This window comes from Xiphophorus hellerii, unplaced genomic scaffold (assembly GCF_003331165.1).
Source record: "Xiphophorus hellerii strain 12219 unplaced genomic scaffold, Xiphophorus_hellerii-4.1 PGA_scaffold_58__1_contigs__length_500000, whole genome shotgun sequence".
NCBI classification, from domain to species: Eukaryota; Metazoa; Chordata; class Actinopteri; order Cyprinodontiformes; family Poeciliidae; genus Xiphophorus; species Xiphophorus hellerii.
Genome location: NW_022587633.1, coordinates 449,254 through 467,225, shown reverse-complemented (window position 1 = coordinate 467,225; position 17,972 = coordinate 449,254). Strand labels below are relative to the sequence as shown.

At 34.5% G+C, this 17,972-nt stretch overlaps 1 protein-coding gene across 5 annotated transcripts in view; it reads left to right on the top strand.

Moving 5' to 3' along the window:
* LOC116716460 (discs large homolog 1-like protein) overlaps positions 1-17,972 on the top strand; it is a 101,230-nt gene that overhangs the window by 16,871 nt on the left and 66,387 nt on the right. Inside the window, exon 1 of one of the 5 annotated variants that reach the window (XM_032557303.1) lies at positions 5,487-6,736. The exons of the other annotated variants lie outside the window; for them this stretch is intronic. Within the exon in view, the coding sequence (XP_032413194.1) occupies positions 6,467-6,736 (270 nt within the window). The 5' untranslated portion in view covers positions 5,487-6,466. Of the gene's footprint in view, positions 1-5,486; positions 6,737-17,972 lie in introns of those variants that run through there. 5 annotated transcript variants of the gene reach the window in all.

Genomic DNA, 17,972 nt, shown 5'->3' with positions numbered 1-17,972 from the left:
GCCTGATTCGTGCCTTCAAAGCAAGCAGCCAAACCAATCTTTTAAATAACTCCCTGGTTAAATTTACTGCTTGTTCTGCAGAGGTGGAATGCTGCAGAACTGTAAAGTCTGATTTGTTTTCTTCCCATGCCACACATATAGCAGTATGTTCACTCGGAAACCTTAGCGGCTTTTAGTCATTAAGATAATGCGGATAATTAGGAAGGAAGGAGTGGACCAGTGAGCAAGGGAGTGGCGAAAGACGAAGGGAGAATTACAGGCGGACTGATGCAGAGTCTGTTTAGAGTTAATCATTCTGCCAATCAATTGATTCTCCACTCCCCAAATTATCTGCTTTTCCTCCCACTGACTGAAACTGAGAGCAAAGGAGATTTACGCAATAGGTCATCTGACATAAAACTTTGAAAAATAATCACTCTCTGACTCACTCTCATTACTTTTTAACGATTAGGTCATATTTATATCTGAGGGATCGGTACATTTATTTGACAACAATACACAACATTGTGCCACATAGATTTCCGGTGAATTTTGATGCAAAAGTGTGAAAGTTTCTTTCAAACTTATAGAAACAAACTTCAGTCATTTTCCATATCTAGTGCTAATAAATTCTGATTCTCAATTTTAAAACCTTTTGTTGCTGCTTACAGGACAGAGTTGGGTAGTAACTAGTTACATTTACTTAAGTAACGTTTTTGAATAAATGCACTGATGGAGTATTTTTACTACGCTGTACTCTTTCCGTTTACTAGAGTAATTTTATTATGACGTATCTCTACTCTTACTTGAGTAATATTTTTGGATTTTTTACTCACTGAATAAAGAAAATGTTTTAACCAAAAATTCACCAGACACAGACTCACACCTGCAGTTTTTGTTAAAGTTTTATAAGTTTTTTATGAAAAGAAACTGATTTGGAAACATTTTCTTTTGTCTGATTTTGTCATTTTATTTTGTTACTTATATGAATTATTGTCATTTTTGATGCTTAAAATACCAACATTTCCACTTGACTTTATTTTTTGGTCCATCTGATGACATAATTTTTAAATATTAATTGATTGATAATTTGATCAGTTACTGGGTACTTGAGTAATTTTTTGGACGGCTACTTTTTACTTCTACTTGAGTACAATATTTTGGATTCTGTGTCCTCTTCTGGTCCCGGGCTTAAAAATGACCAAAGATATTTGGAGTTTTAGTTGCTTTTAAAATTTCTTGCCTGCTTTGAGCTTTTTTTATGTCATGTTACATGTTGAGCTGGACAATATGGCTGAAAAATGTATCACCATATAAGTGTTTCATACCAGTCGATATCGATAACTATCGATTTGTATTTTGATTTAAATATCTGAAATACTGCCGGACTGCATTTGTCGTCACCTTTTCTGTTTTATCCAGTTTTCACTCCATGCCGTTTTCAAGCAGTGGTGAAATCTGAAACTTCTGTTACTCAACAAGTTGTTGCTAGGTAACTAAAGAGTGAGTGAGTTGCTAGGCAACCACAGAGTGAGTGAGTGAGTTGATTCCACCAAGCTAGCTTACCTAGCCATGTTTGCTATGTATCCTAGTGTGGTAATGAACTATCAATGCTATCTGCTTGATTTCTTTAGAAATTGGATTTTTGATCCAATTTTAATAATGAGCTGAATTTTACTGCATTGTTTGAAAACTAAAATCAACTGGAAAATGTGAATGATTGGATTTTATTGACGTTTATGTCAATTGCAGAGATGGCGTGTTGTAAATTGGAAGTATATAAATTAACTGAATTGAATTATTATTATCATTGTTATTAACAGAAACAAAGTAACTTGTGTTAATTTGTGTGGAGTTTTTCCTAAATAAACTAAGTGTAGACCATTCTAATTTGAGAAAAAATCAAATGATAACTCAACCTTTTTTTGAGGTTGAGTTGAGAAACTACAACACAAAAACACAGTAGAATTTGTCAAGGAAATGTGAAACTTGATATGATACCAATAATGACTTGGTATCGATATTGTTGATATTTTGGATCGATCCTCTCTCCTCGAATAATTAAATCTTGCAGTTTTAATCTGTGGTTGCTATGTGGCACAGTTTGGATCAGTTTAACGTGTATAAACACGTTTCTAAGGCACAGTATACATATATAAGTCATATTAAGTTCATTCCTTCTAGTAAGCAGTATTTCTGCCCTGACGTTATCTCTTTGCTCTTGCTTTACAAAGGCTCTGGTGTATTCCTCTTTGTGTTCGCTATTTACTATGAGAGCTTGACATAGCTTTGCAAAATCGGTCTTACCAGAATCTGAAAGCGGTCTAATGGAAGGGCTGGGGAGAAGCCAAACTGATTAGGAATGCTAAAGGAAAGAGTCGCTCACTCAGTGCTTCTGAAAGCACCAGGATCGGCTTATTGACGCTGATAACGGTGATTTTTATTACATCTGCTGAGGTTTTGTTTGACAACCCCTGTTATATATACATGCTAGATATTGAACATGGTGATGCGTAGTTACATTACCTGCTGGATGTAACTAAAATGGTTGTGAGTGTGAGTCCAAACTGAGTGCTTACAGTTTGTTTAACAAGTAAACACAGAGTTTGCCTCATAGGCCGCCACTGGCATCCTGTACCTGTAATGATAGAAGAGAAAATTTGGCTTTCTCAGCAGTGTGACATTAAACATTTATGATGTGTGCTTTATTTAATTGCTTCTGAAATATTGATAGAGTTGGCATTCACTGGCTGACATTTGACTTACGGGAGACAAGAAAAAGAAGTGCATGAGGGAGAGAGGTGCATTAAGGGTTGAGATACGGTCAGTGTGCCACTGGACTCAGCTAGCCTCAGCTAGCTGCTCCGTGTTAGCAGCAGACAAGTTATATAATTCACTGGCTGCAATGATGTTATAATAAAATCATAGTTTTTGTATCTGTAAATTGAGAGGTAACAAATCAAAGTAGATTTTCCTTTAATGGATAAGAAATAGTTCATAGATATGTTAAGTAATCTCAGAACACTTTATAAATCATTAATAATTGATTATTATGCATTAATTAAGGCTGAGAAGGAGACAAAATCTACTGGTTTCTTTTCAAATAGTGAGCCAAATTTGTTCACATATATATTTTAATCTAGAGTTTGTTGTACTAAACATTTCGTATTGTCTTTTAAGCACAATAAGCATTTGTAAACTTAATTTTTCAGTCTCATTCTCACTCTTAATTAATGAATAATAAAGAATTATTAACGACTAATAAAGTGTTTATAGATTAATTGATAACATGTGACAAAGTGGTTCAGTTTGTGTTTACCACTTATTCTTACTTCTGACCACACTCCTCCACAATCTAAAATATTACCTTATGATGCCCTTATTTTTTTACCCGTTGTAGCGTTTTGTGTTAATTTTATCTGTAAATTGGGTGAACTTATAATCATAGAAATGTTACCAAGTGGTTTGTGGATTTAAAGGCTCAAGATCTGCATTCAGTCAGAATTTTATTGTATAACGTGACACTTTTTTTAAGTAAACAGTGAAACAAGCTTTAGTGGGACACTCCCTCAGTACCCAAAAAGTCATATTATTATAATTTCTTTCCTTCTAAAAACACCAAAGTTTGTACATATTTATTGTGTTATAATAAATTACCTTGTAGCAAGTTTATTTCTTTGTTTCTGAAATAAAAAACAAATCCTTTCAGAGGTAGTCAAACTGAAGCTAATGCTAATGCGCTAATTCTTTGTTTAGCATTTTGCTAACTTTGAAAATGTTAAATTTTATGAATAAATTCTAAAGTGCTAATTTTGTTTGATGTTTTTCAGACTGTCAGTAGAAATTCAACATGTGTTGGAATTTTGATTCCTGCTCTTATTCTGAAGTAGGAAAAGATTGTTTACACAGGATTTCCGTTTCCTCTCCTCATGTTCTCCACCCCTGATAAACCATTTTATCCCTAACATTTCCAAAAACTGCAATCAAAACCCTTTTTTCGCATCACAGGAGTCACACGACTTACTAGAGTAATTTTTTGATAGTAAGAAAGGAGTAAATCTCCACCAAAATCTCACAAATTTTGTGATTAATCTCAGAAATTTGCAAGAAATAACTTTGAAATTGCTGAATTCCAGAAGTAAAAAACTTGCAAGAAAAAGAAAATTATGAAATTTTTAAATTTGCAAGAAAAAAGCTTTAAAATGTCTGAGATCCAAAAGTCAACTTGGAAATTTTTAAACTCCAGAAATCAAACATTTGTGAGAATTTTTTTTTAAAAGTTTTTAGATTGATCTTGGAAATTTGCAAGAAAAAACTGGACAATTTCTGACCTCCAAAGCCATAAATTCACAACAATGAAAAAAAAATCAGAAAGAACCTCAGATATCTTACAGGAAAAGCTTGGAAATTGATGAGCTCTAAGAGAAGTTTACAAGAAAAAATCTGAAATTAATCTAAAAAAATGTACAGGAAAATTTCATAGCTCAAAAAGTCAAAAATGTGCAGAAAAAAAAGAACTGAGATTAATTTAATAAAATTTATAGAAGAAACGTGAAAATCTGTGAGCTACAAAAGTTGGAAATTTGCAAAAAAATGAAAAAGTTGAAATTTTGAGATTAATCTCTGAAATTTTCAAAACAAATTTGAAAATTTCTGAGCTCCAGAAGTAAAATATTGGCAAAAAAAAAAAAGAGAAATTCTAAGATTAGCCTCAGACATTTTTATTTAAAAAAAGTCCAAATAACAACATAGACTTGAATCATTGCCCATTCTTTTACATCCATAAAAACATAAAAACATTTTTCATTCACTGAAACGCCCCCTCTGACAATAAAACAGTTCATGTTGCTGTTTTTCCTATTTGCCCCAAATTATCTGATAGTCTGAACGGTTGACATCGATGCTCTTTCAATAAGCGTGACTTTAGATGTAAGTACAGCCGACTTCCCCTGACAAAACGCGGCGCCGACTCTGAGTTTTAGAGAATCTGCAGAAATCTTTCCTGCTCAGCCCAACTCGGCTCAGAAGTCTAATGGAAAGTGTGAGAAAATCTCATCCGTCCCGATGCGAGGAAACAACACATTAGTCAGGCTGCGTGTGCCAGGTGTATTTTCGGGCCTCTGGAAAGCTGTTGCCGTGGCAACGGTTCCCACGGAGACGCGGGGAGAAGCTGTGACAGGGGGTCCTGCCCCACCTGTGGCTAATCCACCGGGAGGCAAATGCAGCCGTGTGTTATTAAATGTTAGCGCAGGACTTTGGGATTATTATTTTTTACATGTATTATTGATTATTATTTTTATATTTTGCAGTTTTCTAGTCGTTTTGTTGTTTATGTACGCTTGTGTTTGACAGAGAGAGGAGTGTGTGGGAGAGCTGGGTGCTGCAGTCTCTGAAAAACAGCCTTAGGAGAAGATCTCTATCTCTTCCACAATTATGCACACACACACACACACACACACACGCCCACACACACACATGCTGAAACACCAAATCTATTGCCATACATCTTCACTTCCACTCTTTAGCAGTTTCAGTGGAGGAAGTTTGTTTTGTGCATTAAATCGTTCTCCGCTTTCCGTTGAACTCGACCTGCAACAGGATTAGAAAATGTTTGGAGTAAAAGACGCAGGGTGGTGTCACATGATTGGCTGACTGGATCGTAGGGGGGCGGGGCTTCCAGCGGTAATAATATCTGACAGTAAGGGAGAGGACAGCATCGGGTTGCAGCTGAAATAAAAGACTGTAAAAGACAATTTGCTGAAAGACAAGAGAGAGAAAGCAAACACAGGTCAGTTAGAGGCTGCCGAAAGAAACGAGAGAAATATGCAGAGTGAAGCGGACAAGAAGGAAGACTTGGAGGAACAGCAGAGATGTAAGAAGGAGAGAAGGAGAAACAGAAGAGTTGGACAATGATTCCTGCTGCCAGCCACCTACTTCAGATGCTCTCATCCTCGAATGTTTCTCTCCACCTCCCTCGTTTCATCCGCTCAGCCACCCATCACGCCCTCCCCGCTTCCTCCTATATTTAATGGGAGAAGGCACAGTGACAGGGGGAGATTGACTGGTCATCTTGGACTCACAGGGAAGGAGGGAGGGAGGGAAGACGGAGAGGAGAGCAGAGTGAACTCCCCTAAATAATCAATCCTCATATCCTGCCGCTCGTTCCCCCTCACTCTTTTTTTTCTCAGACGAGGTGCAAAGAGGAAGCAGGAGAGACGGGAATCTGGAAGCTCTGGGAAGTGGATTCTGGACGTTTTCACCTGGGATGATGGAAACATTCATGAACAACAACAGCAGGCAACCAGGTGGACAAATGTCCGCCTCGTTTCTTCAAATCTGACGAGAAAAACTGAGAATCTTTCCAAGAAACAGAAAAAAAGATTTAAAAAAATTGAACTCCGACTGCAGATTCTTTCTGGGACGAAGAATCGGGGATGAAAAGGTGGAAAGGAGATAAAATCTAAGTTGGAGTCAAACAGCTGGAACTATGAACTACATTTTTGGCAACAACACCCTGTACCCCCGCAGCTCCAGAGTGGGCGGGGCATCTGGAGGTCAAGGGGCGGGGCTAGGAATCAAGCAGAAGTTGGGACCAAAGCGAGGCTCTTCGGAGGAGCTGGCGCCTCCACACACTTCGTCTCCGTCCACTTCGTCTCCGGCCTCCTCCTCTCCCTCCACCTCCTCATCTCGCTGGCAGCAGCTCCTCACCTTCTTCTCCAGGAGGAGCGCCTTCACAGATTGTATCAATTCTAGTCAGGTAATGTGGCGCAGCAGGCGCGCGCGTGTGTGTGTGTGTGTGTGTGTGATGGATGTCAGGGTCATTAAAGTTTGAGATTAATCTGAAGAATTTTCTAGAAAGAACTTGAAAATTTCCGAGCTCCAAAAGTTGAGAATTTGCTAGAATAAAACTAAGAAATCTTTTAGATTAATTTCACGTATTTTCTGGAAAGAAACATGAAAATTTCTGAGCTCCAAAAGTCAAAAATTTTAGAGAGATTAAATTGTGGAAAGAGAATTTTTGAGTTCGAAAAGTTGAAATTTAGCTATAAAAAAATAAATGAGAAGTGAAAAACTTTGAAATTTTAAGGTTAATTTCTCATATTTTATTTAAAAAAAAGTTTTAAAAAATTCTGAGCTCATAAAGCCAAAAGTTTAAAAAGTTAAAGCATTTTCGACTTTTGGAGCCAGAAATTTCCAACTTATTCCTGGAAAATTTCTGAGAGTATTCTTAAAATGTGTGAATTTTTCTCTTGCACATTATTGCCTTTAGGAGCCCAAAGATTTCTAGTTTTTTTCTAGAAAACTTCTGTTATTTTTCTCAAAATTTCAGAGGTTTTTCTACCAAGTTTTTGACCTTTCTAGCTCACAAATTAAAAAAAAAAAAAATTTTAAAGAAAATTTCTGAGCTCAAGCTCAAATGTTTTGAGTTGATTTTGGTACGTTTTCAACTTTTGGACCTCAAAAACTTCCGGGTTTTTTTTCTAGAAAATTTCTTATATTAATCTCAAAGTTTCTGAGTTTTTTCTCACAAATGTTAAACTTTTGAAGCTCTGAAATGTCTTATTTATTCCCAGAAAATTTCAAAAATTAATTTTAAAATTTCCCAGCTTCTTCTTGCACATTTTTTACTTTTGGAGGTTAGAAATTTTCTAAGATTTTTTCTAGAAATTTTCTGATTAGTCTCAGAGTTTTTATGTTTTTATTTGTAGAAATATACTTCTTTTGTGTTCTGTCTGCAGTCGTCCCAATATGCCATCATGATATGTTTAGTGAAACTCAGATGTTTTGGAAACTTAGATAAATTGTTTAGAGTTTATGGGAAATAAGAAAATCTGAAATCCTTGAAATGTGAAGGAGGTTGAGTCAGCTGGCTGGTTTCAAACTGAAGCTGAATCATGTTATGGTTGAGATTTCTGATGGGGTTGCCATGGAAATGAGACGTGGTGTTGCCATGGCGAAGCTATCGTTTTTAGCTAAGCAGTCTTCAGGCTTACAGTCTGCATTGAAATACGAATTTACAGATAAAGTCTGTGTGTGACTTAAATGAGATTCATATCTGGTCTCATTCAGAAAAGCATTTAAGATCATTTCTGCCGCTTCTTTATAAAATATAGATGACAAATGTAGAAATATTTCACTTCTACTGGAGCTGGTTGAGATTTTTCTACATAGTAAAGTGCTTTACACATCACTTTTGTATTAATTTATTAGAAATAAATTAATTAAAAACATTAATGATAAATGTATTAATAATTTTAATAAATGTATTATTACATTTAATCAATTTATTAATACATTTATTTATAACATTGTTTATCTATAACATTAGTTATAAGTACTTATTACATTGCATTAACATTATAAATACTTATGTTAAATACTTATTATTCTAATTATTTAACAGGAACATACGTAGATGTTTTGCTCCCTAATTTAAGTCCTACACTGCAAAAACACAAAGTTCTACCAAATATTTTTTAAATCTAATTTCTATTGTAAATATTTTAGTTTTTACAATAACTGAAATATTGTAAAGATTTTACAATATTTTAGTTATTGTTTACTAATTTATAAGTAACTTTTTAGCTAAATGTAGGAGTTGATTTTAGATCATTAATTCTTTAATATTGATGACAAAGTACTGGTTCTATTGGCAGATTATTTAATTTATAACAGGAAAATAAATGTCTTGGTAATTTAATGGGCATAACTTAAGTTAAATCATTTAACATGTAGCTTCTAACTTGAAACTACTTACATAAAAAGAAAATGATTTGATTGAAACGTTTCCTGGCTTCTGTGTTGTATTTGTTTCTTTGCTCAAACTGACAGAAAATATTAACGCATCCAGCATTTTTCTAATCTAGAAGTTCACACCGCTCGTTTAAAATCAATACAGACAAATTGGTGAGAATTAGGTTCTGTTCACTTAAATTCTTTGGTTAAGCAGGGTGTTTTGTTTTACAGTGTATGCTCTCACTATTAAATGAGATTCACCAATCCAAATCTTTTTTATCCAACCCTTTTTTCTCAGTTATCTGTAACAACATCCTTTTGTAGACTGTATAGAAAACTCTCCAGAATTACAGCTTTAATTGTTTGAGTTTAGGATGCCGCGTTTCACATGCAGCATCTTTTTCCAAACTCTTATTTTCTCTGAGGACAAACTGAACTGAACTCTCAAAGCCATTATAAAACCTCTGCTGTGAAGGGAGATAATTAGCCATTATTGAGGCTAGCTCACATGCTGATGTTGGTTATTAACCAGAAGTAAGTTATCTGTTAAAATTACACTGCAAAAACACAAAATATTACCAAGTATTTTTGTCTAGTTTCCAGTTCAAATATCTTAGTATACTTGTAAGAAAACAAAACTAGCTTACAAATAACGTTTAAGCAAGATATATGAGCTTGTTTTAAGTAAATAATTCCTTAATATTGATGAGAAATGCTAGTTCATCTGGGAGATTAATTCATTAATAACATGAGAAAAATGCTATGAATATAAAGAAATTATTGACTTTAAACAACATCTTATATCTTGCTGAATAGATATTTGCAAGTTAGTTTTTCTTTATTTCAATGTGGCACCAGATAAAAAATAAGATTTTGTGGTTTTGCAGTGCAATGTGGAAGACTGGGTTTAATTCATTGAATTTTTTTAGAGCATATCTAAAATATTCAGGATGATTTAAGAGATTTTTAAAGTGAATTATTCCTTGATATTTATGGAAAAGCGCTAACTCCACTAGCTGATTATTTCACTTATAACAAAACATTTTTCCTTTTTATAAGTGAAATAATTTGCCAATTGAACTAGTACTTTTAAAATCACTATTAAGGAGTTATTTACTTAAAATGAACTCATATGTGTTGCTGAAAAGTTACTAACATGTTAGTTTTGTCTTATTTGGACTGGAAACTACACCATAAATACTTGGCAATATTTTGTGTTTTTGCAGTGTACATATTAGATTAATTAATAAATATAAATACTGCTGTTTGCTGTGATTCTTGTGTGTTTGTTCCCATTTACTTCAAACCCCTTCGGTAATGGACTGCATTATGAAACTAAAATAAGCACAAATAGGTATAAATAATTAATAATTTATCATATAAATCAATATTTTGACCTAATTTAGCAACAATAGGAAGATGATATTTGTCATCATAGTTGTGTTTAAGATTAATTTAATCATCTCCTTGTGTTGAATCTTAATCTGGAACATTGATTATTCTGCAGTTATCAACATATTTACAGCTCAGCCCATGGAAAAAAGATTTACCCTCCCCTTTGTTGTATTGGCTGGTGATTTCCCAGGGTGTTGCTGTTTCCCTCTCAGAGGCATTTACTGCCAGACTGATGGGTTTTTACGCTAAGCACACACATCTCACACACGCTTATCCTGCTGTTGAAGCTCTATAGAAAAAACTGTAATGCTGTTTTTATGTTTGTTTACTTAGAAGTGGAGGGGAATTTCAAACAGGCTGCATATAGCAAATAAAATGCAAAATAATTTACTTTAAGAAAGAATTGCACTTTGAAAACAAAGAATTGCTGGGAAATAAATTTTTTTTTGAATAAGCAGATTTGAAGTAGAATGGACCTTTAAAGGACAAAATAAAATAAATTCCACTCTTCTCATCGCCTTATTATCTTTTTACAGTCTGTTGTCTAAGCTCTGTTGACTTTTGAGACTTAGTTTCTCAAATTATTATGAATATTTAAATGTTTTATGTTGTGTGAGAAATGAACATAATAGTAATAAAAAACATTTTCTATCTTCTATTTTACAATCAGGCTTTTTCCTAACTAGTATTCTGTTAAAAGATTTAATTGTTACACTGCAAAAACATAAAATATTACCAAGTATTTTGGTCTAGTTTCTAGTCCAAATATGTTAGTACACTTGAAATAATTTAAAGCTAACTTACAAGTAACTTTTAAGCGACATATAGGTTTATTTGTTTGTTTGGATTATATAAAAACCGTGGATCATGTAAATATAAGTGCTTGTTTAAATAAATAATTGCATACTACTGATGAAAAAGTATTTGTTCTTTGGCAGCAGGGGTAGATCTACTGGGGGGGCAGTTGCCACACCAACTGAGAGCCTTGTCACCCCTGTTGCCACCCCAGCTGGCGACAATGAATTCAATAAATAGTTATGGCAAATCGGACATTAAGCGCATGAATCTCTTTTTTCCGACAACATTGAATGTAACACAATGTAACCTGACACCTACTGCTAAGTGGCGGGAAGTGAGAGAGAAGGACAGAGCGCGAGGCAGCAGCATTTATATATATGGATGGATGGATATTATTGGATTAGACATCACGTGACTTATCGTGAGCCACACGCGCCATTGTTGTCCATTGAGTCAGGAATATCGGTGGTCAGGAAAATACCACAATCACGCAAAGAATCTGAAAAAAGACGCAATATTTAGCAGTTAATTCAACCCTATGACACCCATACATAACAAGGTTCAAGGGTTTAACATTTAAAAGGTGAGGAAATTTTTTTTATTTAAATAAAATATTGAAAAAGTGAGCAGCGAGTTAGTTATGCTAGCCTAACTGTTGCTAGCCTGCTATTGACTTTGATAACCTTAACATGCTGCGCAGTTCGGTGTGTTTTGGTTCCGTTAGCACTAAAATAGGACAACCTGCACACCGAGTCATCAGTAGAGCAGGAGTTTAAATCAGATAATCCACCACCGCTGTGTTCAGGCGAAAATATATTAATAATGACAATATAGACATCAAGCCTGACAGCATAATGTCACAGATCGAATGATCTGTTTTGGTGTTTTGCTACTCTTTTGGGTGGGAAACGTTTGTTTTTGGTATTGATTCCCCCGATAGGATTGAACATAATCTCTGCTTTATCTGCTCATGGAGCTGTTGTCTGTCGGTTGCCATGGCAACGGGTCCGCGTGTAGCGAGAAAAAGCAGAACAGAAGTGGTTTTGTCTAGTTTTGTTCTCCACCTGTTTATCAGCTTTATTGCGGCGCACTGCAGCCGCTGCAGCTCCTAAGAGTTAAACAAGCGACAAAAACTGAACTAATTCCTTCTGTTCGTAAAACTTGGCGATATTTATAACAGTCATCAAAATACGGCTCTTACAGCATATTTAAAATAAAACGATTGACCAATGTAAGAGAAATTTGCCCTTCCTTGCATCTTGACAGAACTAACAGGAACCAAACTGTTTATAGATTTGTATCACGGAAAATTTATGTATCAAACATCAGTTTTTTCAGATTTATTTTAAATCGTATTTAATAAATATATCTGATAATAAATGATGGCGCTACTAATATTTTCGTGACAGATTTCTGCTCGTCCTGCATTGGAATACGATTATTTTCTGGACACAATGCATCACATAGCGACGAATAGGCGCTGTCCAATCCAGTAATACATATCAGTTAGCAGCAGTATGAAAGACGTAAAAATAATTAACTATTCTACATTAAGAAATTATATTTAATCCTCAGTGCTACATGAAGCTCATTTTGAAAATATTGTTTTTAACAATATTTTGCAACAAGTAAATTATGTCCAGTGATAGGTCTGTGTAAACTAAATGTGAGAATGAGACGTTTATATATATATATATATATACACCCTGACAAATCCTTGCCACCCCATAGATATTTTGCTAGATCTGCCCCTGATTGGCAGATTAACTTTTTCTACAACAGCTACAGCGCCGTTACCTAGCAACCTCAGCCAAGCCCAGCCTGTCGCCTAGCAACCCAGTTCTAGTTCCACTTGCAAATTATTTAACTTTTAACACAACATTTTTCCCAAGTTATAAGTACTAAATAAACTCTGCCAGTGGAACTATCCCTTTTTCATCAATATAAAGAAATTATTGAGCTGAAAAGTTACATGCAAGTTAGTTTTGTCTTGTTTCAAGTGTTCTTAGATATTTGCACTGAAAATTAGACCAAAAATACTTGGTTAGATTTGGTGTTTTTGCAGTGTTTTTGTTGCAAACGCAGCTTTATTCTTTCTCTGTCTTTACTTGTTCCTGTATAATTGATTAGATGTAAAGTCGAGGTATGCCTGCAGAGAAAGCTTTAAAAGCCATGAAGAAGTGTTTAGTGGTCAAAGTAAATGGGTGTGGCAAAGAATAGACAGAGCTGGGGGCGATACTGATTCCAGGCATGGAAAGACTGGAATAACGACCTGGAGCGAAATCTGACCCCAGTTTCTGTCTAAGACATCAAAATATCAATCCAACACCCACACAACCAGAACATTTAGAAGCATGTGAAACAATTATTCTGAATTATGCATCATAAACGTAAAGATCTGACAGATTTGCTACAGCTGATGTTGCTGTTTTCGCTGAGCAGATTTCTGTCAGGGCTGAGCGATTTAAAAGAAAATAAAAGTTTAAACTCTCTTTCAATGACGGGCAGAGTTCAGTTTTACCTGCTCAATAATCCAACAATGTATTAGGGGCACACTAAGATAAAATAAAAAAATTAAAACATAAAATTACAAAAGTAAAATCATAACACAAACCTGTATGAGAATAAAGTCATAATAATATAAGAAAGTCTTAATATTTCAAGACTAAACTCAAATAATGAGGATAAAGTCATAAAAATTACTTTATTCTATTACAGCTTTACTGTTGTAATTTTATGACTTTATTCTTGTAATTTTGTTTAGCATGACCTTAATACTCCATCATACAATAATAAACAAAACAATTTAATGAAATCTGGTAATCATTAAAGATCTAAAACTTAAAAATGACTTTCAATTGTTATCTTATTTTTAAAAAAAACAATTTCCAAACATTCACAGTCATCAGTTGTTTTCTATTTAGTTGGGCAAATTTTTACCATCCTTGACATGTGCTCAAGGGCCGAATGAAATCATGTCAAGGGCCACAAATGGCCCCTGAGCCCCACTTTGGACACCCTGGCTTAGAGTAAAGTTTGCAGGGTAAGTTAAGATTTAGCTAGCAGACAGTTAGCAGGTTTGGTTTTAATTTTATTCACACATTTCCCCTGTTGCCTCCAGCTTTATGCAGAGAGTTAAGCCTGTGTTTGGGTGGCCGGTTTTAAAATGGAAAACCTGCATGTCATCGACTGTCAGATGAAATGAGATCAGATTTTTCAACCTACACCTCCCAACACACGACATATTCAGTTATAGAATGTTATCTTTCTCTATCTCACGAAACTTTCCCTCCGTATCTTAAAATACAGAGCAGTGACTCTAGATTTATTAGTTACAACAGATTAAAATCAACTCCTCTGGGATCATTCATTGATCTCTGTGTACTTGTGCACCATTTGAAACACCCTTGTTTGAGAAATTAGGATTATTTACCAAGTTTTTTTTGGTGCGTCTTCACAAAAGAAATGCCCATTTGTTTTGTCTTAAATATGCTCAATCATTTGAGAACTATTCTTAGATAGATGAAGACAATTTGAGCAGCAGCATGGAAACAGAAACATGTTCAGACTTGCTGAAAACTCTCATGACGATACATCTGGTTTGGTTTAATGATTTCTGATCAGCGCCTTTATTTACATCTAATTACTATAGAAATTTTGTGTGTTTTTTTTACTATTGTCACTTTTGTGATTGAGATCATAATTATTGTTGGTATTATTTGTTTGCTTTTTGTTTTCATCTTAAGAAACTTTTTATAATCTTGCAAAAAAAAAGATAGAAAACTTATATAAAGCACAGAAATGGAACAAATCAAAAGAAACAAGACAGTAGATCTATTTTTACTTTTCTATAATAATGACCCAAGACATTTTTTGACATTTTTAGGCACACACAAAAAAAATCACTTTTGGCAAAAAAAAAATTTTACACAAGCCATTATTTTAGGAAGGTGATGTTCCAAGAAAATTATAAATATGATTAATCCTATTCGTTCAAAACTTTTAATTGCATCAACATGTGAAATCTTCATTTTTGACTGTAAATGAATGAGATAACTTTAGAAAGAGTCTATCGATGTGCAGACGTTCGTGAGCCTGGATGAGCTGCTGATGGCTGCATGTGGCATCAGCTGTTGTCATGGCGATACTATTTTGGCGATCGCTAAGCAGAACATTTGTTCATGTCTTCCTGTGGGAGTGAGAGCGAGTCAAGAAAGATGGGGGGGGAAACTTATAAGTAAAAATATATATATATACTTTTTTTACCCTCTTCTGTACACACACACACACGCACGCACGCATTCATACACACACACTGACTGAGCTGAAGCAGCGAGTGCAGCATTAGCTTTGCAGTGCTGAGAGGGTGTGAGATGTTGCATCACCTTCTGTGTGTGGGAAGAAGCCTGCATGTCAGCTCTCTCCCACACACACACACGCACACCGACATCTCCTCACACACACACACACTCCCCATCAGTCTGCTTCCTCCAGCCTGTTCTGTTGCTGCTGATATAATCAACAACGACCAATAGCAATCATTTAATATGGCCGCTCACTAATGAGGCTAGACCCAGCAGAATAACATCTAGATGGAATTTCTATAGAATAGTTTGAGATGCGATGTGGAGTTAAGGTCTTATCACGATATTTTGTTGTCCTGTTGCAACAATGATGCTTATTTTTTAGGTAACCGTACGGCTGACTCAGCAAAACACAAATCCTGCTCTTGGAAATGCGTTTCTTTACGACACCAGGCACATAAAGAAGTGTGATTTGTATCTATCCCTGACGCAATAAACAGTAAATAAATTTATTGTGTCATAAATTAAAATGAATGATTTATTGTTTTTCTCTTTCTACCAAAAACTGGATGAAAATTGTCTTCTGTCTGGTTCTTTAGTCTCAACTATTCCTTTTTTTTGAATGATAACTTTGTTTACAGAGACTTTATAATTCATTTTATTTGTTGTTTTGTTTATTTATTTTGGATATTTAAAATATCTTCCAATTCCAGTGTTAAATGTTCATTAGAATTTAAAGTGTATTGATCTCTGAGAATGTGCATTATTATTATGCCATTACCATTATATTGCTTGCAAATGGTCTCAAAACAATAATATGATCATTTATCACAATAACTTCTGGGACAATTTATCGTCCACAAAAATTTGTTATTGTATCACTAAACTGCACACAACAACTGCGATTAATTATATTTTTAACTTTGATATTTATTGATACTCTCATTGAACGCTAGGCATATGCCAGGTAAGCGTCTAATTAGCACCTCAATACCATCTGGCCCCAATTAAAATCCACTTAAGGCCCCAAAAAGGCTTAGGGCGGCCCTGGAACAGGAAAAATAGTAAAACTAGCAATCCCAACAATATGGACGGTTTTTGGAGGGTTTTAAACGCCATTAATTGGAATTTATCTTGACAGCGATAAATGAAAATCATCATGATAAGAAATGTATCACAATAAAATGATAAACTGTACGATAAACACCCAAACCTAGACACAAGTAAGAGTTTGAATATTGAACAAACAGTAGAGAAAATAGATAAACAGTAACAGTACCTTCAGCTTTTGGGAGTTTTAAACATCAATAACTGGAACTTATCTTGGCAATGATAAATATTGAATGAAATTTATATCATTAAACGATAAACAATACAATAAATGCCCACAATAGTTTAATATTGAACAAACAGTGAAGAAAATAGTAAAACTAAAAATCACGACAATGGGATCAGTTTTGTTGGAGGTTTCAACCTCCAACAAAACTGACAAACAAGATAATTGTTTGTCAGTTAAACTGACAAACGATAATTGTTTCCAATTATCTTGGAAACAAAATAGTTTCCAAGATAATTGGAAATTATCTTGACAACAATAAATTAAAATTTTATCATGATAAGAAATGTATCACGATAAATAATAAACGATACGATACGATACGATAAATACCCACCCACAAGTAAGATTTACCTTCTGGATTGAATTAATACAATTGTTTGATGTGAATGTGCTTATACTTAAGATATTTCTATTTATAAGCATGAATATCATTCCTCAGCATTGTAATAATAATAATAATAACTTTCTTGCAGTCACACTTAAAACCATTGCATTTAGTGAAAGGCTATTTATTGGGATTTAGCCACGTATTTTAAGTAAATATAAATTTTTTTGACATAAACCCTATCCCAACTTTGCAGGTTAAGTTTTATTGTTATTAAATATCTGATGCCTTACAACACTGATGAGTGATAGCTCCAACATCAGTGGTAATGACAAAGCTGAGATAGCAAGACTAGGAGCTAGAAACCTTCATAACTGTGCCATTTAATATGTGTGTGGATGTAGCGAAACATAGCAACATCTTGGATTTACAGGCCCTTTATGTGCGTGAAGAACATTTATAAATATATTAAGCCTCACTTTAATGGGGAATGGTCGTCCTGAAGACACAGAAGCTAAAATAAACGTTTCACACAAAATGTGTGCCATGATATAAATAGTTCATTCTTAATTTTTTTATGCCTATTTTATCCTGCGTGATTTGCTGTTATTAGGTGAGAGACTCAACCTGCCAACCAAGAGAGAGATAAAAGTCAGCCAAGAATAGCTAATTTTGACGTCTGGATTGATGTTTTAAAGGTGGGACTTTTGGTGTATGGGATGTGAAGAAAACAATCTGGTTTATTTTTACATTCAGTTATAGAACTACTTTAATATTGTTCCTTTAAGAACTCATCACAGACTGTCTAAATTGTGTAAACAATGGTAATTCCTCATTAAGTAAATAATTAATGGACTCAATCTAGTGATCCCAACCCTTTAAAGCAATATTCACCCAACTGCACTCATAAATTCTATGGCTGGACGATTTGGCTGAAAAACGAATCATGATATACCGTAAGTGTTTCATATTAGTTGATATCTGTAATTATTGATTAGTTTTTTTGTTTTAAATATCTAAAAAACTACCAAACTGGTGGCTTGAGCTTTCCTCCTTTATTCAGTTTCCACTCCATGGCGTCGTTTTTATTTTTATG